Here is a 27,369-nt window from a genome sequence, read left to right on the forward strand (position 1 = left end):
CTGGACTGAAACTAACGTAGTTGTTAAGCTAGCCCATTACACATACACTGTTAAGATCTGGGACTAGCATTTAAAATGTTAAAAGAAAACATTGACAGGCTTTCTGAAACCTAGGTGAATGCAAGACTGAAAAATAGAAGTTAAATTAACAAATGGACTTTGTAGAGGATTTATTCTGTTTACTTAACTGCAATATTTGGAGCTGAAGAAGATACGGTGTACAAAGAGGAATGAAAGACTGTTGTACTAGATAATGCTGTGGTATGCAGAGCATTTAACTGTTGTGGTATCACACCATCATTTGGGACTGCAGCCTGTTGTGATTGATCGTGTGCTGCATGCATGTAATTTTGTGTGGTCTTAGCTATTTTGTAAGTCTTAAAGTTTAGGAAAGGCTATTACTGAACTGGACAGTAATATCAACAAGCAAGTTTTGGGGAGTAGTGTAAAAATACTTTCAAACAGCATGTTTACATGGAATTTTAATGTTAAAAATAAAAGAATGTAGAAAATGTAAGTGGATTTGTTAAAATATAGTAAATTGGCCATACCTTCTGGTTGTCTTGGAAATAGAAGAGGAAGCCATTGCATTTACAGAGATTTGATGCTTAGGTTGCACACAGAAAGAAGGAATATGTGGGGACATAATTTCAAGTTTACTGATGCTTTTATCATTTTTATGTGTATGTCTTTGGTAAGTTTGGGTATCAACCTGGAACTGAGATAAAATGGTGAATTTGTGTTTCCCACCCATTTTCTCATTTGCTGTTTATGCAAAATTCATGTAGCCTATCTGGACTCCCCATTTCACTTTCTGATCTGCAGAACAGACCTGTTTTTCCAGGGAGGGTGAGATTGGTAGAGAATATATGACTGCCAATTTGAGATATGTCTTAAAGGATAAAACAACTTTTGAGCAGAAAGCATGAAAGTAAGTTAATATTGCATGATAAACTTTACCATCAATCTAACACTTTACAGGTTATTATAAAGGATACTAGTATTGTGTTGACACAATCTCACATCAAGGCATATATGCTGATGACACTTCAAGGATTAGAATATCTACATCAGCACTGGATTCTACACAGGGTAAGCATGTACTAAATTGAAAGCCCTTATGCTATAACAGAAGTCACATTTGATAGAAATTGAGTCTAAAGTCTGACAAAGATAGCTTTGAAGATGAGATGTTCTTACTCCATAAGCATTCATGCTAGCTGTTTTGGAGTATGAGAGATGTTAAGCATTACTGATGTGGTTATCTTTTGGATATAAAAGTATATCAAGTTACCTGTGACTTTGATCAGCACTGTGAACTGGGCCAGGCTGGAATGGATTTAATCTTCTTCACAACAGCCTGTATGTACCATGTTCTGGATTTTTGCCTAGATCAGTTCTGATAACACATCAGTGGCTATTGATGAACATTGCTTGGGCACTGTCAAGGCTTTCTTTTTTTCCCCAGTCTGCCCCTGCTCCAGCAAGTAGGCTGAGGGTGAGCAAGAAGTGGGGAGGATATGCAGTTGGGACAGCTGACTGAAGTTGGCCAGAGGGATATCCTCCTGGAAGATATGGTAGAGCACATGAAAAATAAGGAGGTGATTGGTGACAGCCTACATGGTTTCACAAAGGGCAAATCATGCCTGATGAATTTGGTGGCCTTCTACAGTGGGATTAGAGCGCTGGTGGATAAGGGAAGAGCAGCTGACATCATCTACTTGGACTTGTGCAAAGCATTTGTCACTGTCCCACATGACATCCTGGTTTCTAAATTGGATTATTGGATGTAAATTGGATTTGACGGAAGGATGGTCACATTCAGAGTTGCAATCAACAGCTCAATGTCTGAGTGAACAGCAGTGACGAGTGGTGTTCCTCAGTGGGTCTAACTTGGAGGTGGGGGGGCTTCAAGAAGCTCCTTGCAGGGGCCACCACTGTAGCCCCCTCCACACTATCAAAAACTCCACCACACTCAAGTCTGTTTTTTATCAACACTGACAAGATTAATTCTTTGCTTTCTGTCCTGACAGGATCTTAAACCAAATAATTTGTTGTTAGATGAAAATGGGGTTTTAAAATTGGCTGACTTTGGCTTGGCAAAATCTTTTGGAAGTCCAAATAGAGTTTATACACACCAGGTAGTAACAAGGTAAGACATTCTGTTTTGTTTCTTACATAGTGATTCTACTGCTGTTTTGCAGTGTCTCTTGAAATATGTCATATCAAATCAATGTATTCAGAGTTTGACATCTAGCTCATGTGATACAGCTGTCATGGCAAGAGCTTCCTAAAGAAAACACAAGCAGCATTGTTTAGCAGAGTCTGTAAGAACTGGCATATGTGTCCATGGGAGTTGTTCTGGAGTATGATACTCTTGAAATGCATGGAAAAAATAAATATCTGCCTGGCTTTCAGAGCAAGACATCTGTTGCTTTCTGTTAATTATGAGACCTAGAATAATTTTTTGTAGCTAGTCATGTTACCTATTATGAGACAAAGGTTGAACCAATATTTATAGTTACTTAATGGCATGCATATTTAAGATATGCTTTAGAAAGCAGGACTGCAAAATATGTAAGTTACTTCCTTTTGTCTGCTGTAATGCTAAAGCTATTCAGGCAAAGCTGGTTTGTTTTAACACCTTTATTCAAAAGGCAGAAATGCCAGTAGTTTCAAATGCAGCATGCATCAAATCACTCTATTAAACTTGATTATTCTTAGGCAGTGGAAGTAGCTGTGTTACAGAACTGCTGTCAGGGTTCATTTTGCATAAAACTAGACTCTGTACTTAGGTCTGTTGGTATGGAGATTTTTTGGGAGCTGTAAGGAATTCTGTCTTTCTGTCATTTCTTAAACATAAAATTTAAATAAAATTTTTGTTTTTAACTGGCAGGTTTTGAATGTTATATACTTTTTTCCTTATCTGCACTTCTGTTAGTGTTAATCAACTCAGTTGAAACTACTTAATTTGTGGTTATATGTGACTATGGTGAGAAATGCACAATTTTGTTCAGTCTTTCTTAAAACACTTAGCAGGGTAGAGTACAGCCCTCAGTGTCTGAAAAATACATAGGCAAGAGCAGTATCCTCTTTGTAGTTCTTGCATCGCTACAATATATAACATTTGACAGGAACAAAACCAGGTGATTTTTCCAGAAATGTGTTTTCTTTTCAGGTGGTATCGAGCCCCAGAACTATTGTTTGGTGCTAGAATGTATGGCGTTGGTGTCGATATGTGGGCTGTTGGTTGTATTTTAGCTGAATTGCTCCTCAGGGTAAGTCTTCAAATGTAGACGTTTTGTATTTGCACTTCAGTTCATTACAGCTTTGTGTATCGTCCTTCTCTCTCCTTCTTACAGCAGCAGGTGAAGGCAGTTAGGCTATTTAGGAAAAGAAGGAGAGGAGGGAGGGAAAAAGCTTCCAAAAGCTTGATAACTGTAAGGAAAGTGAAGTTCTGGAATTGACTGAGGTTCCATAAATATCACAATCATTGAAAGTCTTTAAAAACAGCTTGGTAAAAATATTGCAACAAACTTTCACAGTCTTGCTTTGGGGAAGTTAAAGTAACTCTTCCAGTCCTGTGGTTTTTTTTCACACAGCCTTCTATCAGTTTTCATTTGCTATCCTTCTAGAAATGTGACATCATAGATACGTGCATACTCTGTCCCTTACACATTTTTTCTCAATAACTAAGTAATTATCATCAGTACCTTAATTGTGGATTTATGTGTAATGAGCAGAAGAGTGATATCTTTCTAAGCAGTGTTTAGTTGACAATACTGGAGTGCAGCTGAAGGTTAACATCAGGCTAAACCCATGCCACTCCACAGTATGGTACACAGATCTAATGGTCCTTAGGTATGTTTTACTGAAGCAGATCATTTATTATGTAGCTCTTCAGAGAGGATATGCAAAGTTGGATAAACAAAAAGCCAGAAAGCAAATAAATTGTTGAATTCTGTTGATTCTTTGGTTTCTCACAAAGTAGAAAATGTGTTATGGTTCCATTTTATCACAATGATAGTTTTAAATGTATCAGTCCTTTTTCTTCCTGTGTTTACTGGGTTGAGGGATAATGCAGCTTCTGGGAGCTTAAGGAATTTATGTTCAGGGGGCTTTCATGACATCAAAATTTAGTGCACTGCCTAGTAGAGATGTTCATTATGGTCTTCTATCTCAGTTAAATACCATCTCTAATTCTTCATAATTTTGTTTTGGTCACAAAGTCCCTTTTTTCTTGTATTTTGTGTTTGATGCAGAAACTACAAATTGAACTGGGCAAATATCCCCTTTTCTATCTTGTGTTTAGTTTAAGTGAGATGTGACACTGATCAGGCAGTTTCCATCCTAGTGGGTCACTACTTTCATTTATGTTGTGATCTCATTCCATCAGTCTAACTGCTGCTTGTGTAATCCAATTATAATTCACTTTAAATGTTTTGAATGAATATAAAACCTAACTTAAGTGAGTAGATGATGGAAAGATTGCTGTGATTAACTGACTTCCAACTGGCAACTGAGGTGTAAAACCTATCCTCTCCTGTGTTTAGTTCTTCTATGTTAATGTGGTGGTGGTCTGATCTCATGTTTAGCTCTCTGCTATTAAGTCAATGATATCAAGCCTGTGTTTCAAGAAACCTTCAGAATCTAATTGGGCATCACTAGGAGACCTCAAATATTCAGTGTACTTCTTTGTGGGCAGCTGGTATACAAAGATGTTTTGCCCTGCCGTTATGAGGGTTAGGTCAAAGCTCCTCTCTCAACTTGAAGTTCAGAAGTTAATTCAGTCAACTGCTGTTGCCTTCTTCCAGGTTCCTTTTTTGCCTGGAGACTCTGACCTTGACCAGCTGACAAGAATATTTGAAACACTGGGCACTCCAACAGAAGAACAGTGGCCCGTGAGTTCTTTGTTCAACAGACTGACATGAGTTTTACTTGATATTCTATTTAAGCTTTTTAAATTAAGTGAGGTAAGTAGATTTGCAGAAGGCAGCTATCTGATCTCACAAAGTGGAGGATAAACGGTTGAGTTTCTCTTGGCAAATCTCTGGTCAATATAGTGGTGTGGTTAGCATTAAGCAATAGTAATAAAACTTCTGTGTATCCACAGTTTCCCATGGCAATTGGTGGGAAATTATTGTTGTTGCTTAATGGTTTTGAGATGCTTGATTAATTAGTCTGCTTTAATCACTTTCAGAAGTAGGAGCAATTTGTAGGGACTTAAGTTGGCCTGAATATGTTATAGTTTTGGGATACAGTAAGAAATACCAGACTAACAGCTTTAGGGATAAACAATTTATCCCAGAGTAACAGTACTACAAATACAGATTAGTAATACAATTATCTCTGAGATTATAGTAAATTAAATAATACCAGGCCAAGCTTAGTGTGAGGACACACAATGACCTTCCTAACCCTGGTTATCAGGCAGACAGACAGGAACTGGACATAACTTCTGATGAGTGACTTGGACCAGCTGACAGGCACGGGGCTTCCTGAATTCCCTGATCAGACTGTCCTCTTTCGTAGTTCTGGACTTGCTAACCAATTAACACATCCCACCTCTGCTTTCCCTCTGTGCCATTTTTTCTTTGTGTGAATGGGGACTCGGATGCTACCTGAAGTAGTGTGCAGTCACCGAATAGAGCTATAGCCATGTAAGATGTCTGGTCACCTGGTGGTTTGAGCACAAGAGGGGAACTGAGCACCACGCAACTGTTCACTTACCCCTTCCCACCCAGTTCTGGGCAGGAGAAAAATGAATCAAAAGGCTCAGAAATGGAGATAAGGACAGGGAGGGGTCACAGGTAAAAAGACAGGAGGCTCCTTAGAGGAAGAAAAAGTACATCATGTTAATTCAAAACACTAACAACAGTGACACTTAACAGACAAAATGGAGCAGCGAGGAACATTACCATATCTTAAAAACACCTCCCAAAATCCCTTCCTTCTTCCTGGGCTCAGTTTTGTTCCCAGTATCTCTTAGCTCCTCCCCCAGGGGCAGGGGATGGGGGGTCCAGTCTGTCCACTGCCTCTTCCTGCAAGGTGGGGGGAAGCACTCTTCTGCATTCTTCCCCCTGTTCCATATGGCTCCCCTCTCATGGGGGAGATTCCTCCATAAACTTTCTTTGGTGTGAGTTCTTCCCACAGGCTGCAGCCATTCCCAGGCTGGTGTGAGTCCCCCTGACGTGTTGCAGTCTTCCTAGCACCAGCTACAGCAGCGGGGGCTTCTCCACCCCTCAGAGTCCTGGCCTTCTTCGGGCACAGCTGCCTATTCCATTGTGGGGTCCTCCATGGGTCACAGGTGAATCTCTGCTCCTCCGGTGACCTCCACGGGTGGCAGGGAGGGTGGCCCTGCCCTCTCAGCACAGGATAAAGGGAGGCTTTCTGCTCTGGTGCGTCTCCTCTGCCTTCTTCCTTACACTGACCTCGGTATTCAAATAGGTGTCCTTCTTGTAACTCTTCCTCACAAGTCTCAACCCCCTCTCAGGTTTTCCTTCTTAAATTGGAGAGGCATGGCCACCATTGGTAATTGACTTGGCCATGGGCAGAGGCAGGTCAGACTTGGGGGTGGGGGGTGTGAGGGGTGTATTGTCTTTTAGAAAGCTTCTCATAGGGGACCACCCCTATAGCCCCTTCCCCCACTACCAAAAACCCTGCTACACAAACCCGACACACATCAGTCACCATATGGAGGAGACTGTATAAGGCAATAATAGCCCCACATTTTCACTCCTTGCTTATGCAACTGTGGGGGAAAGCATGGTTTTCTTGCCATGGCAGCATAAGGCCAAGACTGATGTGGACACTACCCACCTCACTGGGAGTGTCATGTGTGGAGATGAGTCTGATCATGGAGTGATAAAGGGTTAAATTGAGGCAAGACGGTCAATAAGGTAGCGTCTCAGGAAACGGTTGGAACAGTGTAGGTCAAAAGTCAAGTACACATCTTTAACATGACAACCAAAATGAGTATGAAGCCACTCAAAATAAGGATAATGACTCAGTAAAAAAGCAGGATATTCCATATCCCCCTACTGGTGGGAGGCCATCCTGAAAGAGATTCCTGCCAACCATGTTTGACTTTTTTTGTTCTAAAAACACTCTTCCTGATTTATTTGATCTCTGGTACCATGATTGTTAAGGTTTGTCTTGCCTGCTTCTTTGCCTGCTCTGATAGTCAATGCAAGTCTTCATGTTGCAAAAAACATTCAATTACAGAGAAATTCATACTGATAAGGGTATGGATGATATGGTGGGTTTGGGAAGGGAAACAGGAGAGGGACTTGGAGATGTAGGAATAACGTTACACTGAGAGCTGTCACAACATTAGCGCAAAGGCATATACTATGAACAGAGTGAGAAAATATAAGGTTCATGCTACAAAAGGGTTAATGCAGGCGTATGAGACACTGATTGTTGATCCGCTCATGTAGGTTCCTTAACTGATACATAAATATCTCCCATTTAAATTGTTTACAATCCCACAGTTAACTGTGATGTTCTGCTCTTGGGTTATGGAGGTATAATAGAGTCTCAAAGAAGGATTCCATACTGGGGAGATGTGGGGTTTTTCTCCTACCACTTTTAAAGTAGTGAGGTTCCATAAGCAAGGTTTTCCTCTTTATCAGTACAATTTGAATACATTCAGTTCATTGCATTTGAAGGTGTATTTCAGTGTGCTGCAACCTGGGCTAAAGCTTTAACAGTGGGATAACTCCAGTGCTTATGCAACTAGTGAGCTGTCATGGTGGTTCCACATTCCAGGTTGCAGCTTTGGGCTAAGGTTTCCTTGGTTTCATCTGCTAGTATTGGGCTGCTACCAGCTTCTTATGGGTGTCAGTATCCACTATCACTTCCACCCCTCTGATAGCAGCAGTGTCATCTGCTCAGTCATTCCACCTAGCCTCAGCCATGGGGTGAGCAAAATGGGATCAATGTGGCCCACAAAATGTGCAAATACATTCCTAAAGAAGGTGACTGCTGTTTTCTATGGTAAGAGTGTGAAAGGAGCATGCTTTCCAAGAGGGAAGGCCATCTGGTGCACCTAGAAGAACAGTGTGGGCAGAGGAGTGAATGACTAAGCAAAGACCCAGGAAATTTAGCTGTCTGGGCAGTACCATCTCAGTTGGCCATAACGATTTGGCCATCAGTGGTACAGACAGTGGTATCACACCCAAACCAGGTATTACGCAAAGGATCGATAAGCCATCAGTCAACCAGATACCTTCTGTGGGGTGGTGAAAGGAGGGACTTAGGTAATTGTCAAGTCTGACTGATTGTTGGTAGCTACAGGAATGGGAAAGGTGAGATGGGTGGGAATACAATGGTTGGGGCCTAAAGGTTGGGCTCCAACAGTGATGATGGGGATACCAAGAACCCAGTGTTGAGTGGCAATAGATTGAGATTGAGTTCATCCTTCAGGGAAGGGAATGTTGTGAAGGATGTCACAAAGAATAGGATGTAAAACCCTAAGAGTAAGGGGAGATCCCTGAGGAGTTTGTCAATGTCAGAAAAGGCAGCAAGTAAAGCACGCTCCTGTTCACAGTACAATGCTGGTGCATTTTACCACCCCTTGTGTTATAACCCAGACTGGGAGCCCATAGAGTCACAGAATAACACAGAATCATCTAGGTTGGAAAAGATGTTGGAGATCATGTAGTCCAACCATTAACCTAACACTGACTGTTCTCAACTACACCATATCCCCCAGCGCTGTCAGCCTGACTCTTACACACCTTCAGGGATGGGGAAGTCCTTACTTCTTCCTCCAAGCCAGGGGAATCACTCTTCTGCATTCTTCCCCATGCTTCACGTGGCATCCCTCTCACAGGAGACAGTCCTCCACAAACTCTTTCCACTGTGAATCCTCCCCATGGGATGCATTCTTCTCAAGATGCTCTGGCATGGGTCACTTCCACGTGTTGCAGTCCTCCCAGCACAGAACTGCAACAGCAGGGGCTGCTTCTTCCCAGAGTCCCAGGGTCCTCCACAGTGCACAGGTGAATGGTTCTCTGCTCCTCTGATGACTCCTGTGGGTGGCAGGGAGGTTGGCCTTGCCTCTCACCACAGGATACAGGGGGAATCTCTGCTCTGGCACATCTACTCCACTTCCTCGTCCTTCCTTCCAGTGACCTCAGTGTTCTCATAATTTGTCCTCAAAGTCCCCCAACCTCATCTCAGTTTCCCTTCTTAAATATGTTATGGAAGCACAGCCACCATCGCTGATTGGCTCAGCCTTGGCCAGAGATGGGTATGACTTGGAGCTGGGGGAGCTTTTGAGAAGCTTCTCACAGGGGACCACTGCTGTAGCCCCCTCCCTGCTACCAAAAACCACACCACACAAACCCAACACAGATAGAGAATGGCTAGGGTCCTCAGTCATTTCAGGGCACTTTTCTTTGAACGTAAGCTGCTGATGCCCAAAAGACAAAGTCTGTATTTATTCATGGAATTTGTACTCAAGATTCTGGGCCCTGAACTGAGTGTCTGGGCTTCTGATTCTGGAATTTGGATAGTAATCCCTCATATTGCAAGCCAGGCTAAGTAATTCACAGTAACAGATCTGCAGTAGTGCTTGCTTAATTTGTCTAGGTGTATGTTCAAGGATGTGTAGAGATGCTTGTGATGCTTCCACTGGCATCATATTCAGCTTCAATAATTGATGGCATTTGTAAATCTGATCGGTCGTCAAGAATTTGATGTATCGTTTGAATCCAAATCGAACCAAACATTTCCTTCTCAGTCTTCTTGGTCTGTATATAAAGCTTTATGTATTTTTGTTGCAATAACTCCCTTTTCTGTAGCTTCCAGCTGACAGTTAAGTTTTTCATGGGCTGATGCTGCCACCAGGGGGACCACGAGGCATTCTAATTTCTCCAGGCAAGCCTGAACACTTTTTAACACAGGCAGTAGTGTCAAGTGTCTTGTCTTCAAACGCAGCCCGAGTATCCTACTGGCTTGAAAAAATTCTTTTTGTAGGGAGACAGCTTACGGTTTGGCTGCGGGTGCATGGTGCTCAGTATTTCTGAGACAGTGAGCAAAAAGGAACAGGCAGAGTACCCTTCATGTTTTTGTCTTCCTGAATTTCCCTACTTAAAATAGCTAGGGAAAATGGAACAGGTACTTTCCTCTGTCAGAGAACCTGATGTCTATGAGCAGGGTAAAACAGCCAATTAGGGCACCTGCTACAAGGCTGGGGCAGGTAATGATGCCATGTACCATATCCTATTTCTGACACCAGAGGTGGCCCAGCCAAGTTACAGATTCAGGGTATGATAACAGAGACCAGAGCAATAGTTTTAGGGGTAAGCAGTCTATCTGAGAATAATGGTGCAGTAAGAAACACAAATCAGTAGTATCGTTATCTATCATTATCTGGGCCAAGATGACACTAAATCCAGTACTTCACTAGTACTGGGCTAAACAATGTTAGGGCACACAATGACTTACATAACCATGGTTATCAGACAGGGTGAGAGGAAGTGGGGCGTGGCTTCTTTGGATGTGCAGCTTGGACCAGCCGATGGGCACAGGTGGTCCAGAATTGCCTGATCAGACCCTGTTCTTTTGTAGTTGAGTTGTGGAAGCACTCTGAACTAGTTAACCCGTCAGCACATTCCACCTCTGCTCCCTCTCCACATTGTTTTTCCTTTGTGTGAATGGTGCTTGAATGCTATGGTACATGATCACTGAACAGAGCAATAACCATATGGGGAAGTATCATGTAAAGTACTATTAGCCCAACACAGTTCTGTTGTTGCTCTGAGATTCTAAATGAAATGCGTGAAGACGTTTGCAATGACATTTCTGCTTTCTTTGGAGAGGAAGAATTAAGATATAGGTGGGGGAAGGAGAGAATAGGAGATTTGCTCATATGATAGCATTGGTGCATTCCTAAATTAATTTGCAAATTCATGCATTTCAAGAATTGAAACATACACTTTTTCAGGAATGCAAATGTTTTCCCTTTGGACTGGTCACCATTAAAGCAAGGAAAGGACAGATCACTTGGAAGAAGATACTGTGAAACAACTGTAACAATTTTTTTTTAAAGAGTCTTTTTGACCTACTATTCCTACACTTATTTTATTTCAGTGACCAAGAATTAGTACGGTGTTTTGAAAGATAATTTGCTTCTGCTGAAAGACAGCCATATGAAGTTCCCTTTCTGTGAAAAGCTGAACTTGAAAAACATACGTTCCATTTTTGGTCTTTGTAGGGGATGACAAGTCTTCCAGATTATGTCACATTTAAGTCTTTCCCTGGAATGCCTCTTCAACATATCTTCAGTGCAGCTGGTGATGATTTGCTTAATCTTCTGCAAGGCTTATTCACATTTAATCCTTGCACTAGGGTTACGGCTACTCAGGTATAGTATGCTTGCATTATGTCTTAATGTTTGTTAACCTACTGTTAATATCAGATGAATGTGCTTTGAAGCCCATGACCCCATTTTGAAATGAAATGTCATTTATCTCTGTCTATGAAATACTAGAAACATAGTTCCAGTGTTTCGTAGAGAGAACTCTGAAAGGCATGAATAATGCTGACTAATCATCTCCATTCCCAACGTAGAGAAGACGTGTATGAGTCATGGCTTTCAGACAGTTATTATATTTGACATTCAAAATTCAGTTATTTAAAGCTTGAAACTTTAAGTCTTAACATAGTCTATCTTATTCCCTGGGTTTGAAAAGTTTTCATCCTTACTTCATCCAGTCTCTCCCTCAATTTAATTTAAACTTTTTCGATTCTTTTTTAATATCAAGTTCTGTGGTGATTTAAACCATCATTCTGTCCTGAATATCCTTTTGCATTGTACTTGGGTGAAACTGGTCTCGATTTCACTACTCCTTGATGGGGAGAAATGAATTAAAATCTTGCAGAATGTTCTAGTTCAGAATATTGATTTCTGCTATGAGGAAGATAGAGCAGTTGGCAGTTTCAAAACTGTATTTCTGTTACCTTAACACTGTTAGGGAAGCATGCAAGAAACAGAGCTGTCCTTTAAGGCCAGGACTCCCTCATTGCTTGTTAGACAAGGCACATCCCAATCTAGGGAATCAGTGCATGTATTAATTATCTTTTTGCCAGACGACTTTTTCAGAGCATATTTAGGGTTTTTTTGGTGACCAGCTTTTAAGAACTTTCAGTATGTTTCTAAGTAATCAGTTGTGCTATGCTTGGGACACCTCTGTACTAGTTCATATGCATGAAATAATTTTATAGGTCATATTTTTGGATGGTGACTGGAACATTGAATAGATATGATTTTTCTAGTCTAGCATTTTTATTGACAATGACACAGTTTAAGTCAGGAAAAAACTTGTGCTTACTTTATTGGCTTGATTCACGGCAAGCATTGAATACCATGTAACTGATGCAAGAGTAATGATTATATAAGAGACAGCTTAGGTTCTTTTCTTTAACCATATTTTATGGAAGCTGTGGAATTACTAAAAATTAAAATGGGGTGTGTAATTCCACTACATGAAATAACCCTGCTCACTTGTGTTTGTCTTCTGCTCCAATTCAAACTACATTTTTCTCAGTTTACAGCGTAGAAACAGCACAAACAAATCTTGGGGAAAGACCTATCTTAAAAGCTAGCAAAACAGCTAGTGCCCAGGTCTTGGATCTGATCAAGACTTCAGATACAATCTTTTAATCTTTCTTCATTCCTACTTCTTTATCCTCTTGTCTCCATCTGTTTATTCAGAGTGTAAGCTCTTCAGAGGTAGAAACTTGCTGTTTGTACAAGACCTCCTGCAATGTAGTCTAGAGTTTTGCTAGATGTATGAGCACTAGTTAAAAATAACAGTACTCAGTTTTCTCTTGGCTTACAAATCAAAGTGCTGCAGGTAGTCAACTGAAAACACAAAACCTTGATTTGTCCTAAGGCCGCCTTCTAGTGTAAAAGTGTCCAAATATTTTTAAAGTCAGTGCTTTATTGCTTTATAACCTCTTTGTAGATGTTGTTCTGACACTTTATACTAATTACTTGCTTATTTTTCTTCCATTATCATGAAGGCATTGAAACAGAAGTATTTCAGTAACCGACCAGGACCCACACCAGGAAATCAGCTGCCAAGACCCAACTGTCCTGCAGAAGCTGTAAAGGAGCAACAAAATGCACTTCTGAATTTAAAACGGAAGAGAACAGAAGGAATAGATCAAGGTAACCCCTTAATGTTTCACCTGTTTTAAAATAGGAGCTACGTGCTCTATTCAAAAACTCTTGAGTGAACTACATCTCTAGGCACCAGCTGAAGCCCACTAATGATTTATATTTTAGAATAAATACTTTGGGCTGAGAATTACTTCATCCTGTGTTCTAACAGAACTAGTACAGAAAAGGCTCATTTATGATGTTTCAGAATCTATTTGTCAGAAGAAATATCTAATTCCATTAATTTCTGTAATGGAGTGTGGTACTACCCAGTAAGTTATAGGCTATTATGATGCCCTTTATTTCTTTTTTTTTTCTGAGACATCTTACTGAGATGGAAATAACTTTACATAATTTAAAACAAAAAAAGCAGGGTGGGTGAGAGAGAGAGAAATATAGCATGTTATTCTTTCAAATGACTGACTGGAGAATGTAAATAGGGTTCAGAAGAGAGATTTCTGCTTGCTCTCTTTTAGACTAAGCAAGTTACATGTTAAGACCACTCTGAGTAAGAAACATTAAGCACATTTCTGTGACCCTTTTAAAAGGAAGCTGATTCCCTAACATTTACTTCTATATGGAGCCTCCAGTCTTCCCAGAACAGTAGCATGTACTTCGTATCTTTGTGGCAAGAAAAGGTCTGAGGACTCCAGATGGGCATCTGACACTAAATTACTCAGACCTTCTAGCTGAGAGCAAATATTGGTTCTTAAATTTGGAATTGGTCTTCTTAACAGCTGGGATATGCTAGATAGCAATTGTCAGGTTAGCAACAGCTTTTTGTTATTGTCAGTATGAGACTGTTTTCATATAAGAGTGATGTCTTTTTGGAATGGAAATGCGTCCAGGAAAGTGCATTTCCTCTTGAGTTCAGAGACACAGCTACATTATCAGAGTTAAATTTACTTTTTAGGCACTTTGACTTGTTTCTTAGTCTGTGTCAAAAGTAAAACTTCTTAGTTCACTAGTTTAAGATTCTAATCTCAAAGAAAAATTTAATCAGTTGACTATTTGCATGCTCTTTGCTGACCCCAGTACCATGGGTCAACTAACATGTGGGAACTTGTCAAGTTACTATAGATTAGATAATTAATTTAAGCTTTTTAGCTCCTTTTGGAAGGTCCATGTGAGGGTCTGTGATTACCATTTTGGAGTACATGCCTTAAAACATACATGCCTGTTAACTAAAAGACAGGAGAGAGGAAGCACTGCTTTCTTGAGTTCTGTGAATTAACCATTTGAACATTTGACAATGTTCATTTGATAATGACAGATCTTCCAGAGCTGTATCAAGCTAGAGCACTAACTGCTTTAACTTCTTTCCAAAAGTCTCATCTTCAGCAAGAGGAAATCAGACTTTTGTGTTAAATGCCAGGAGTTTTGAGATTGGCTATAACTAAGGCATTTAGGAAGTCAGCATTACTTTTTGAGACATTTGAGTATCAAGTATAATAAGCAGTATCATTTCACTAAGTGGAAATGGAAACATAATGGATTTTCTGATGTGGATTTTCCATTATGTTCCGTTACTACCTTGGCTAGGCTGACATAACCAGAGGATCTGGTTCTACTAGAAAGGTTCTACTCAAAGGTAGATCCTCTAATGCCAGCGAACATTAAAAGAGAGAGAGCCAATGTTAGAGCTAGCAAATCTGCTACTCTGGATTTCATTTGACATCCTTATGTGGTGTTATCATCTAAAGTTAAAATCTGAATATTGGTTTGGAAAAACAATTCTACAGTCTTTGTTTAAATAAAATTTGAAGGACAGCATGTTTTTATTGCTTTTGGGGATGGAACTGTCCAGAAGTAATTTCAAAGAAAAATAAGTTGCATCACCAAAATTCTTAGGCTGGTCTGTGCTTGCATCCTGCACAGTACATTCTCCTTCCCTTAATCCTGTTGAGGGAGTACCTGGAACTTAGCAGAATAGACTGAGTGATTACTGATGGATACCCTTTTATAAAATGTTGGCGCCAGGAGCTGACTGCCAGGAGAAAGAATTTATGACAACCTTATAAGTGCGGCTTTTCCACGAGAGTAAAACCTTACAGTGTGTGGGCTGTGTTCACCAAACTTAAATGTGCAGCAGCTGTACTTCTCAGAAAACAGCCTTTTTGTTGTCAGTGGAAAACTATCACTAAATGGATGACTGCCTGTGAAGAGTATTAAGCATGCATCATTTCTAGCTATTGCTACCACTTATTTCTGATCAGTGATGTATGTGGACACACCAATGCTACCATGACATCACTGTCCATATTCTTCACTCTGGCAAACAATCAAAAGCAGCATTCCTTCCCCAGGACAGTAATTTCTAATTCTATTAATCTGCAGTTCTACAGAGCTGTAAGTTCACAAAACAGAAAGTATAAACGATACAGCCCTAAACTTTTCCCTGAGTTAATGCAGTATTAGAGAATCTATCTAATTTTAGAACTATTCTACATTGGTTTGGAAAAAAAACGCAAACCATTTTATTCCTATCTAAGGTTAAGAATTTGTATTGTTTGGGCATTCATTTAAAGTTCATGGGTGTGATTCAGTGTCAGAGTATTTTAGAGGAGACCTTTGCCTATATGGCAGGTAAAAACAGTTGGATCCTTTCATTGTAAGCTTCATATCCATCCCAGAAGCCAGCTATGATTAATTCTACATATGTTATAAATAATTGCATATGAAGAAATGAGAGAACAAGATCTGGAATAGAGACAGAAAAGTACTGGTGCCCTCATCACCTCTACAGCTGATACAAAACAAAGACATCATTAAAGAATGAGACAGAGACTAAAAGGGCAGGATTCCTGCAGACAGCTAATTGCTGGGTAGTGACAGCTTGTAAGAAAAATCATTAAGAGTGTATGCATGGTGGGGCAGGGTTAAGCCTTAGAATAGTTTGCCTTTCTCAGATTTAAAAGTAGAATTAACTGGCTAGTTTTTTATACCAGCGAAGAGAAATACTTACATGTATCCTAAATGCAATTAACACTTAATTACGGGATTTGTGATTCATTTGGAGGACATGTACTGATTCACATGAACTTTGATCCTAGCACTCTTTCACAGATTCATTGGAAAAAGTTGTCATGTACTGTTGCTGCAGCATTAAGCAGCTCAGAGTAGATGTATCTCAGGAAGGGTATCAAATGAATACTAAAACTGAGGAGGGGGCTGGACCCCTTTACTTTGATAACAATGTGATTTACACTTTTCAGGATTACCAAAAAAATTGATTTTTTGATTGCTGTGGATGGTGGATGAAAAAGAGTGAAAATGGCCTGAGTCCCAAGCATTGAAAAAACGCTGTAATAGTCACTGGATTGTTATTTTGTAATATTTTCATATGTAAAATGTGAATTTAATATTTCCTTACTGAAACAGAGGTTTCATTAACCCTACTTCTTTTTCTGAATAAAAAAACCCAAGAAGATTGCTTTCTCTGGTTTGCTGTCGTTACTTTGACTCGTGCTTTGAGGTGTTAACTTTCAAAGCCGCTTGCTGGCTACAGATTTACACAGACTAATTTTGCAGAACCTTTATGCTGAGTCATGTGCTATCCTGTACAGATGGAGCAAAACTACAAGTAACACTCCTCTCACCTGGAGCTTAGATGTACATATGATTGTCTGCCAGCCCTATAATAAATGTTGGAAAAAAGTGTCATCATAAAGGAAACGCAGGATGCTTTTTTGTTCCAGTTAATGTGCCAGTGTATTAACAAATGAGTTTGCATGTGCTCTTTCAGCAGTCATGCATTAAGACTTTCCAAGGATGTATCTACTATATTGAAAACAATATGATGCACAGATTTAATGTGGTGTGTTAGGATTTTTTTGCAGACTCCAGTCTTCCAGGAGAAATTATCTGAGAGCATATAAATACTGTTTCCTTCACAGCCTCAAGATTGCAATAAGAGATGGAGGGAGATCCAGCTGGGAAAACTATACCAGCCCTCCTGTCAACCTGTGGCTGTTGAACAATTCATAGTGCAGATACTGGGCTCAGCTCTGCCTGATTTCCAGCATGGCTGTGTTGCAAAGAGGCTGCTGGGTAACCAGACTTCTGCAGTGAAGAGAAAGAAGAGAGTAGGTGCTGTTGATGCAGCTTAACCGCATGCCCACCCTTGTTGTGCAGTGGATCTCAGGGATACCTGGTGAGCCATTGTCATTTTCCCACCTGTGAACTGCTGTCAGCATTCTGTTCTCTAATGTATGTGGCAAGTGTATTAGTAGATGATGTTGAGGCTTGTAGAGGAAGAGCAACAATCTTCTTGCTCCCATGTTCCTTCATTTTACTCCTACCTTGAGCCAATGTGAAGTATGCTGGCCTTGTGAGGGAGAACAGTTACTAGTCTTCCAGTGCCCTACTGTGTTCTGTATTGGTTGTTGGCAGTTGAAGATTGAATTTCCCACAAATAACTAATTAACAGTGTAGAGAAAATGTTTATCAAATAACATTAGTTACCACAGTTTTCACTGTTTGTAATCAAACATCATCCTGAATGCAGGCTGGGGGATTAAGAGAACAGCAGTCCTACGTCTCACAGTCATATGTACAAAAATATGTTAATCTGAATTGGAAAGAGAGAGTTAGGAGTACTGTAAACTTTTTTGCATTGAACTTACCAAGGCTAGCATTCTAACTGGACTTCAAAGTCTGGAAACCTTCAGCCCCTAAAACAGATACGGTATTTTTCAGTGATTATCCTAACTGTTGGATATAACAAATACAGTTTGCATGGCAATGACAGTTTAAGTATTCTGTCAGCTTTGCTTTGAGAGTAACACCATCCCATTCTTGTCAAATGCTGCATGTGCCTAGATGATACCCTTCCCTGATGGAAATCTTTTCCAGCAGAACAAGTAGCAGTCCTCTAAGCTCCTATTGGCAAAAGTTGTAGAGTAGGCACTGAATCAGATGGGCAGTCAGTGTTTGAATATATAAAGCACAGTCACTGTGCTCTGTAAGCATGGGATTGAAAAGAAAGGATTTTTTGTGACCAACGCTACTGTCTTGTATGCTTTTGAGTCATGTGTTTACCACAGCAGATGCTCAAAAATAGCAACACTTCTGCATGATGTAAGTTCAGGAGCTGTTCCCTTCCAGCTCCCACACTGCAATTCATTTGGCACACCATGCACTATATGTATGGTTGGTCCTGTTCTATACCATGAGCATATACAGTAAGTCCTGTTTTCAGATGAGTTCTTGAACAGAGCCACCTGTGTCAGGGCCTTTTTCTTAATGGTGGTGTTATACATAAAGTGTATGTATATCACAGAGTAAGATAAAATTATAAAAAGGATCAGCACAATATTTTTTCTTAATCTTAGGCTTTTGCGTGGTTTGATTTAACTTTTGTGACTTAGGTCAGAACTCTGGAAGGAATATTTGGAACTCCTGGTGAACATAACTCAATATGCAGTCATATGCTATTATTAGTCATCTAAATACTGTTTAATTTGTGACCTCGTCACCTTGTAAACTTTGTCGTACTAATCATGCTTCAGCTATGACAATCGTATCTTTTATCACACCAACTCATTGAATATACAGCTGCTGCAATCTACTTGGCTTCTGTTCAGAACCACAACAATCAAGGACGGTTTGTTTTGAGCCTGGAGTGTGCCCACTTGTGCAGAGGTCTAAGTTGTACACTTGTGCAAACTGGAGCATAATGTAAATGCCTTCTCTCTTGGTTTGAGATGGTTCTTCTGCCCATACCACCTTTTTATCATGAGTTAATGCTGTGTCTTCCTGAAACGTTAGTACTCTGCAAACAAAGGCTCTTACCTCAAGACTTAATGGAATTTGGGTAACTTCTATGCATTGTACTGATACTGTTTACATAATTGAATTAAAACTTTGTTTTCTTCCTTCCATTTTGTTGCCACAATAAATGTAGCAAAACTCATTGTATGAGTGCACAATACAGAAGGGGAAGGTGCTCTCTGTTTTAAACAAAACTGATTTCATTTTCTCAAAGATACCACGATTACTTGTGGTGGCATGGAGATCAAGGACTGCTAGCTATCATGTCCCCATCTTGTCTTCCTGGTTCTTGATTGGTACCAACACTGTGTGATACCTGCAGCCTTTTTGTTTTCACAAAGAAGGCTCAGAGCCAAACTGATCTGTAACATACAGTTGTTGCTTTACATCTGTGGTATGGTCTTATCCATGGTGTGGCCTTGATGCTGTCAGCACTCCAGGCAGCACTGTCAGTTGTTTGCTTTTACCTGCGTTCGTTCTTGGATTTTGTGACTGTTCTTGTTCCCTTGACATACTGCTTGCTTAACTCCTGCTCAGCCATTTCTTCTGGTGCACAAATGTTTATGCTCTATGTGCTCCAGTGTAACGATGCCTTTACAGAGCAGGTTTCACCTGTTACCTTTTAATATTCATTTGCTTCTTCAAGAGAAGGGATAGGTTGTTAGAGAAAAAGCTATAGTTAGGCCTGCTTTTCTTTGAATCCTTCTGTTCCCCCTTGCATTTCATACTAAACTATGTCAACTTTGTTTCTGAGGTAAAGGGTATTCTCTCCACATGGCTGTAATGAAATCACAGGATAAAACATGGATAGGTCTCAGTGTAGCTCGTCAGGTTGAGATAGGGGAACTTCTCAGCTGAAGTGAGTGCTTTGAATATTTTTGGCAGGCTGTGTTTTGACTTATAGCTTGCTGATACCCAGTACTGTGTGAGAGACTGGGGAAGTCCACCACCACTACCAGGAAGGCTCCAGAAGCGGCTCTATTCTCCGCTAGCTTGAGAACTCCAGTTGGCCAAACTTTGTTCATCGTATAAATGCTGATTTCTCATTTTCAAGCTTCGCCAAGAAGACCTGGAATAAAATCTCAGTTTTGATGCTATTGAACTAGCCTCATGTTATCTCTGTGGTCAATTCTAGTATTTTTTTTTTTTTTCTTTCTATTTGTGAGCAACTTATTCAGAAAATATATGTTTATTTCCCTTTAGAAACTCCTACTCTTTCAAAGAAATGGACAGGGGGTTTTCCTTCTAAATAATCAAATCCACAGGCAAACTGAATCAGTTTTCCCTGCCACTAGAGGCAATGTCTGACAGAGAAATAAGGCAGATGGTCAGAATTGGTAACAACTGTCTGACCTTAAACACTTAACCTTTCTGAGAATCATCACTCTGCCAGTTTGAAGCTCCTTGTACGGATGGAAAACTGGGCTGTCTCTTAGTGTGCAGCTTGACCCTGCTTAACTTCATATCCCTGTAGAACTTTAATAAGACCCTGTATATTGACCTTATCTGGTAACTCAGAGGCATGCAGGCTTCCTTTCTTCCATCGGTCACTCATTAACTCCAGTAAGACAAGCTGACACCAGACTCCTTACAGCAGGCTGGTTACCTGAGTGTCAGAAATGTGTCAGTGTGCTGAGAAATGCTGCTGTCTCTGTCCAGCACAATGTTTTCCTTAGTGTCACCCGAGTTAAATGCCTGTGTCAGTTATTCATAAGGTAAAGGTATTAGCTATGATTAAGAAACCTGAGACATCATATAATAAAATCCTGATTTAGGAATGAAAACCTGTACTGCATACAGTTGCTGAGAATTTGGAAAGAATGACATTTACAGTTAGAATTATATGGTATTGTGCTAAAAAGGGTCAACAAAGAGCATGCAAATGCAGCATCTGGAGAGTTCAGTGCAAAAATGTGTAATATTACTGCTCTGTACTTTGGCTACAAATATTAACCTACTCAGAAGGGTTTAGTTGGTACATTTCCTTAACAGATAATGCAGGTTTTAATCCACTTTAACACTGGAGTGAAAAAACAACTAAGCAACCAGTTTATTAAACTATCATTCTAAAAAAAAATTTTTTTAAAAGCAAATTTGACTGGAAATAACAGCCTTGGGGGGTTTTTAATACTAAAATCTTCAGATGCTATGAAATGCTTTCTTTCAAGTCCAACAAATGATGTAAAATACTTCATTTAATCAGAATCTAACCAAATTTCTCTAAGTGCATGGATTTATTTTTTTTCCTTTTGATTATTTTTTTTTTAGTAACTGCTACCAGCTAGGAAAGATTGGTGTGAATTACAGAACACTGACTAAAGATACAGCGGAAGATACCACCATTTAGCATTATGACCAAGCTGATATTCTCGAAGGGCCCCACATGTACTGACAGTGTCATCTCTGTAATCAGCCCCATCTCAGAGATTTATAGTTGCAGGTTGCTCTTGCCTTGACTGGCAGGCCATTTGGTGTTATCTTTGATATTCTAGTTGCTTTGTGTGCCCCCCTGCAGATCCACACATGAGCTTCAAGATGATCATTCAGTTATATCACTAACAAATACTGTAGTATGTATCTGTTGCTAGATCCCAAGCCAACTTCTGCTGGGAGATATAGTCTTCTGTCCCTAGAGAGGCTGACAACAGCTTGAAAGCCTAGATTCTAAAAGTTCTAACATCAAAAAAATGACATAAAAGTTACTCTTTTTTTCTGTCATTGGACTCTTTGCAGCCATTATTGTAATGCACTTATTTATTTTTAAGCAGAGTAGCAACTGGAGAGTCAAAAGGAAGGTATAGCAGCCAAGAACTCTGAGCTAAAAGCGTAACTGGTGACTTGGTGCTCTTGGCAAATACTGGCATGGACCATACCCTGCTCTTGGGCTTCCTGCACAGAGCCAAGCATTAAAACACCTGAGATGCTTCAACTGCTAATGGTGCACCTTTGTGTCTAAGAGGGCTATTCCCACTTGCTTTTTGTCAAGTCTACAGCTGGACTATACTATGCTGTGGCAGCTGGTCCTGGCACGATTCCTAGGTATACTGGCTTTACGATGTTTTCCAAAGGTTCTGGAAGTCCTTGGCTACCTAAGAGGATCTGGAGAGAAGTGGTCCATAATCCAGGTGCTGGTACATACTTGGGAAGAAAAACTGAGAAAGTCATGAGTTTATTGTGGCCTGCAGCCATGTGGATTGTGAGATGGAGGTGATCTTGCAGTCACGCACAAGTGTAACTACTAGGTGGTAAATAAATTACTTTTACTGTCTGCTCACACCTTCGCATGGTGGTCCCCTTTACTGGAATACCTTTTCCACAGGAAACTATTCCAGCAAACAGCACAGCAGTTAGGTCGTTAGCTGTGTAAGAGGTTCAATTTGCATCTGAGTGGTGGCTTCCAGAACACATGCATGCACGTGCATAGACATTTCCCTTCCTTCCCATAACCACATTTTTGACTGGTGTCTAATTGCAAGGCTCAAGCAAAATACACATTTACCTAAAAAGCAATTTCACATCTTTTGTGTTTTAACAGGGATATAAAGTCTAATGTACACTATAAATATGATCTAATTTTATGTAAGTGGCCACCATGATGTGTAACAGTCTGGGTTTGTTTTCCTTCTGATTGCATTTACATTTGGAAAGATTTTCTGTATTTCATTTCACCTGAAAAACAGCCAAGTAGTAGATTTCTCCTTCTCGTTGGATGCAGACCTCGTGCTCCTCTCTTTGCCAGCTGGCACAAACCAAAATCCTTTAATTACTGAAAAATCTTGAAATTGCAAAACATTGAAAGCATCATTCCAAGTTGCAGCTTCACTTCAGAAGGTGTAAACGAAATGGCACAGTCCCTAATGTTTTTACCCTAAAATACACCGGGCTCACTTATACTATGCCAATATTGAGGAAGCACAGAGTCCTTGAGCATTCCTGGTAAGTTCTCATTTCCCTGTACTATGTCAAAAAGCTTTCAACTTCACCACTAACTTTGAGTTTTCTATAGAGGTAGTAATACTGTATTCTCACACTGAAAGGGGAGGGTGAGCATCTCTGCTTCTGTTAGAATATTTAATATAGAAATGAGTTTGGAATGAGTGAAGTGGATGCATGTAAAGGTGCAACATCTGTAAGTGAAACTGCAGTTGGGATCCAAGAGTAATGCCTTATTGGGTGACTTGAGCAAAGCTGATGTGCCACAGATCACTGGTGTGTCTGAAATAGGGCTTGCTATCTTGCAGGCAGAGTTTTGGTAGACTGCCTGAAGGTAGGTGAATCAAAGTGATGTGCTTCTGGGACTTCAGGTTCTGCTAGTCTACTCTGCTTGTATGTAGAGTGAGGAAGGTGGCTTGCTCCAAGGGCACAACTGGCTTCTTACCTGGACTTTTTCTAGGAAATGCCACATGATTACAATTTCTAACCAAACACTCCTTCATTCTTTGCTCCCCAGCACCTGAACTGAGACCAAAATTTTAACTCCATTCCTGGGTACTCCTTTGCTGTCTTGCTTGCCTGGGGCCACTTCTTGCCCCCGTTCCACCCAACTCATTAAATCTCTGTAAATCTTCGTAAAACTCTTTATAGAAAGCAAGGCCAAAGCATCTTGCCTTTCTCTACTGAATCAATGGATTCCCTGTCACTTGAAAGCCCTAAGTGAGAATTAGCATCTCTTCAAAGAGGCACTCTTTACCCTGCCAAAAGGAACAGTTTGAAGCAGGAATTACTGGTTGGAGATTTCTGGCCAGTAAATCAAATTAGGGGAACAACAGCCTTTTCTGATTTCAGAATGTACTTGATGAGTAAACCTTATTCTAAATGCATGGATAATTGCAGAGTGACAGCTTCTTTACATACAGTCTGCTCATTGCTTTGCTATTAGCCTGCTTAATGCTTGCCAGCAACACAGCAGGAAAGTTCAAGCCTTTCTGGTGATTAATTTTTCACTTAAAAAGCCAAGGCGCACATCCCAGGGCTCTGGGGTGCTCTAACTGATTGCAAAGTCCATTACAGAGATCTGCTGTTTTCTTTAGTGCAAAGGCTTGATTTATTTGTGTCAGTGATAATGGTGCTGGCATTAACAGACCTACACAGAGCAGTGAATTAATGGTGTTCCCCATCCAATGAATGCTTGTTGCTGTTGCAAACATGCTGATGTGGGTGTACTGTTTGACCATACCTGCATGTCACCTTCACCAGTCTGTCTTTGGAAGGCAGTTTCATTTTTAAATTAAGCCTCAGATTCTCCTTCATGTTTTGAGTTGATTTTGCAGATGTGGAAATTAAACAAATCCTGACCAGACAGCTTCTCATGACTGTGTAAGAAGCCTGGAACAGAAATAGAAGATGATCACAGTTTTGCTGAGTTCTTACTCTGCTGTGATGCTCATGTTCCTGTATCTTAACCACATGCTTCAAGAACCTGACTATGTTTTGAAGTTAAAAACACCTGTGGTTTTCCATTGCCTGTTTACTGGCCACAGTGCTTTCCAGTCGTTCAATTTTTGATTCGTTCTCTTCAGCACGGCCTCCCGGGGGGAGGAGCTGTTAATCAGAGAGCATGTGCTGAGACTTCTACCCCCAGTCCTGACTTGAGGAGTCCTCACCCGAGGATGGGGCTTTTGCTGCCTCTGCAGAGCAGGAGCATCAACCACATTGGTGCCTGAACTGTGGTGAGGTCCTCTGGGATGCCCACAAGCTGGTGTCCTTTGCAGCTCAATAACTATCTAGTTGATAGAATTAATCGTACAACAGTGGTAAATACCCTGTCTGTAACTGAGTATATGCAGATGTTAGAGCACCGTTAAAAATAAAGCACGTCTGCTTTTTATAAACTGTACCCTTATGGTAACTCTGGTCTCTTTGGTCCCCGCTGTAACACCTAAATTATGTAACGCTGATTCATCATACAATCGGCTTCCTAAAGCATTGACTTTCTCTTTGTTTGCACACACGAGGAAAGAGGACGGGAATTTACGCAATACATCCTGCAATCCGTACCAATTTCCTTTTCGGTATGTGTAGCTACGTCATCTACACGTATATACCAGTATGTAGTTTACTGACTTTCAGTCTGACTGAATTCCTAAAGCTAGAGCATTTCGAGACTAGAAATAAAGTTTCAAATAGTTACCTTAATTATAGCACACAAGAGAGGCAACAAAGCGGACAAGGTGAAGGACTCTGTTCAGAGAGACCCTGGTGGCAACTGTTGGTGGCTTTGTCTGCAATAGCTAAGGTATCCTGTCACCACATGGGAAGCTGAGAAATGCTCAGCTACTGCCCGGTACTGCACTTGATTCCTAGAAACTGATGCTGGAGAAAGTATTTCGGAAGGTCGCATCTCCTGTTAGGAAAGCACAGCCTCAAGCCGTCCTTCACACAAAGGCTTTTCCATGAAAGTGTGGGCAGCGTAAGGGCCACGGGATGCTGCAAAGCACCTTGAACCCAAGGTTGGTGCATTGCACTGTTAAACATACATTTGATGCCTGGTCTTTTAAGAGCCCTCTGTTTATTTACTATTCAGCGGGTTCACCAAATTCCAGCTGCGGAAAAAGCGGTCTTTTAGGGGGTATATGAGCAGGCAAGTGATCTAAGCAGTGTCCTTGAGAGCAGGCAGCTTGCTGAGGAGGCCAGTCCTGCACGGACTGACGCTAAATGGCAGAGCTGAAGACGGCACTGCCGCTTCTGTTGGCTCGGGCAAGCCACGTACGACAGTTGGAACACGCCGCGCTGGCTGCTTTGCAAGACACATGCGCTGGCGCCCCAGCCGAGGTGCGGTTTCCCCTGGGCCAGGCTCGGAGGGAGGGTCACCCACCCGCGGCAGACGCGGGGCTGCCGGTTCGGGGGGAGTCCCCTCGCTCAGGCACGGCGGGCCCCCGCCGGGCCGGCTGGCGAGGCCCGCTGGAGCGAGCAGCAACAACCGCGCCGCCGCCGTGACGCGCCGGTTCGGGGCGCGGAAGCGGCGCGGAGCCCCGGGCCCGGACACCCCTCCGGGCCCGGACACCCCCCCAGGCCCGGACACCCCTCCAGCCCCCCCGCCGCGCAGGCTGACGACAGCGGAAGCCGCGCGGCGGGGCCGGGCCGGGCCGAGGGCGTCGCGGCCGGCAGCGGGGCAGAGGCGGTGCCGCTCCGCCCGCGGCGGAGGCGCCCCGCGTGCTGCCCGGCCCTGCCCGCTCCCGCATGAGGGAAGCAGCGAGGGGGCCAGGCCGCGCCGCGCCAACGGCATGTCCGCGCCCTGCTGCGCCGGCCAGGTAGGGGGCTGGGGGGGCGAGGGGCGGCGGCAGGTGTGCGCGGCGGGGGCCCCGTAAGGCCCCCCCTGCGCCGGGCGATCCCTCGGGAGACGGCGCTGGGGGCCAGCCCGGGCGCTCCGACGGCGATCACGGAGAGCGGGGAGCGAGGTTGCAGGCGAGCGCGCCGCGGGGTCGGGCTGGTGGCGGCCCAGCGCGGGGTGGGAGAGCCCGGGACGGGACGAGACGGGACGGGACGCCGCATCTCTGCGCTGCCCCTCGGCTGCAGCTTCGCGCTCCCCACCGTCAGCCCTCCCCGGAGCAGTTAACGCGGTGAAGTAACAGCAGCGCTTGCGGGGGCGGGGGGGGGAGCCGAGTGCAGCGGAGGCCCCTGTCTATAAAGCTTGGCTCCGTGTTTATCGTGGTTTTGCGGAGTTTCCCGGATGAATTCCCCTCGTGTTTCAGGAGGATAGGCAGCTGGACGCCGCCTGTCTCCCCAGGGTGTGTGCGAGCAGCGGAGGGTCGCTTTGTTCGCGGGCGTCCGCATCAGGAGCTGTGGTGGGGCAGTGGGATGCAGGTGAAGACGCGGACATTTGAGAGGAGCCTTCCCAAAGACCTGCGCGGTGAGGAGCAGTTCCCAAAGGGGTGACAGATCACTTACAGCTGCGAGAGGCGGTTAGATAGTTGCCACTGGAGCCTGGTGGTGGGGAGATGAGAGCCCATGGCGTAAGAAGTGGAATGGACTTAACTTCACTCTTAGCTGCTGGCTACCTGGCGCTCCTCAGAATCTTTCACAAACTCCTTTAAATCTGGCTTGTGGAAAGATTCAGCAAGTGCAAGTGCTGGCAGAGGGAGTGAGAGATGATCGCAAGTGGTGATGGAGGGTGGTGCAGGACCCTTCAGAGCCCATGGGGTGAGGAAGCAGCGCTCTGCATCTTACCGCGGTGCAGCTCTTTTCTTGTTTGGATGAGTTCTGGTGGATGAAGGACCGTGGACCTGGAGGAGAAGGGTAGTCACAAGGCTCTGTCCACATCTCCTCCTTGTCTGCAGTCAAGGGAAGACTACTGTTGTCTCTAGCCTAGTGTTAGACCGCATCTACCCCAGGCACTTTATTTTGTGCTTCATTTTCCCAAATCTCCATTTCTACAGTAGAAAACTATTACTACCAGTCCTGTCTGCAACAGATTAGTCAATGAG

The 27,369-nt window shown here is 42.3% G+C and overlaps 2 protein-coding genes across 6 annotated transcripts in view; both read left to right on the plus strand.

Moving 5' to 3' along the window:
* CDK7 (cyclin dependent kinase 7) overlaps positions 1–22,550 on the plus strand; it is a 29,001-nt gene extending 6,451 nt beyond the window's left edge. For 2 of the 4 annotated variants that reach the window (XM_074931292.1, XM_074931295.1), the window contains 7 exons: positions 982–1,092; positions 2,034–2,152; positions 3,179–3,278; positions 4,815–4,901; positions 11,225–11,374; positions 13,036–13,183; positions 16,390–16,608. In XM_074931292.1, coding sequence (XP_074787393.1) covers positions 982–1,092; positions 2,034–2,152; positions 3,179–3,278; positions 4,815–4,901; positions 11,225–11,374; positions 13,036–13,183; positions 16,390–16,415 — 741 coding nt within the window. In that variant the 3' untranslated portion in view covers positions 16,416–16,608. Of the gene's footprint in view, positions 1–981; positions 1,093–2,033; positions 2,153–3,178; positions 3,279–4,814; positions 4,902–11,224; positions 11,375–13,035; positions 13,184–16,389; positions 16,609–17,070; positions 19,055–21,214 lie in introns of those variants that run through there. The other 2 variants (XM_074931294.1, XM_074931293.1) reach the window with 2 other exon arrangements.
* Positions 17,222–27,369, plus strand: part of SERINC5 (serine incorporator 5) — a 54,090-nt gene continuing 43,942 nt past the window's right edge. The window contains exon 1 of one of the 2 annotated variants that reach the window (XM_074931290.1): positions 17,222–17,327. Coding sequence is in view for 1 of the 2 variants with exons in the window: in XM_074931289.1 (XP_074787390.1) it covers positions 26,170–26,196 (27 nt within the window). In the remaining variant the exon portion in view is untranslated. Of the gene's footprint in view, positions 17,328–26,035; positions 26,197–27,369 lie in introns of those variants that run through there. The other variant, XM_074931289.1, reaches the window with a different exon arrangement.

Source organism: Athene noctua, chromosome Z (assembly GCF_965140245.1).
Source record: "Athene noctua chromosome Z, bAthNoc1.hap1.1, whole genome shotgun sequence".
In the NCBI taxonomy this organism is placed as follows: domain Eukaryota; kingdom Metazoa; phylum Chordata; class Aves; order Strigiformes; family Strigidae; genus Athene; species Athene noctua.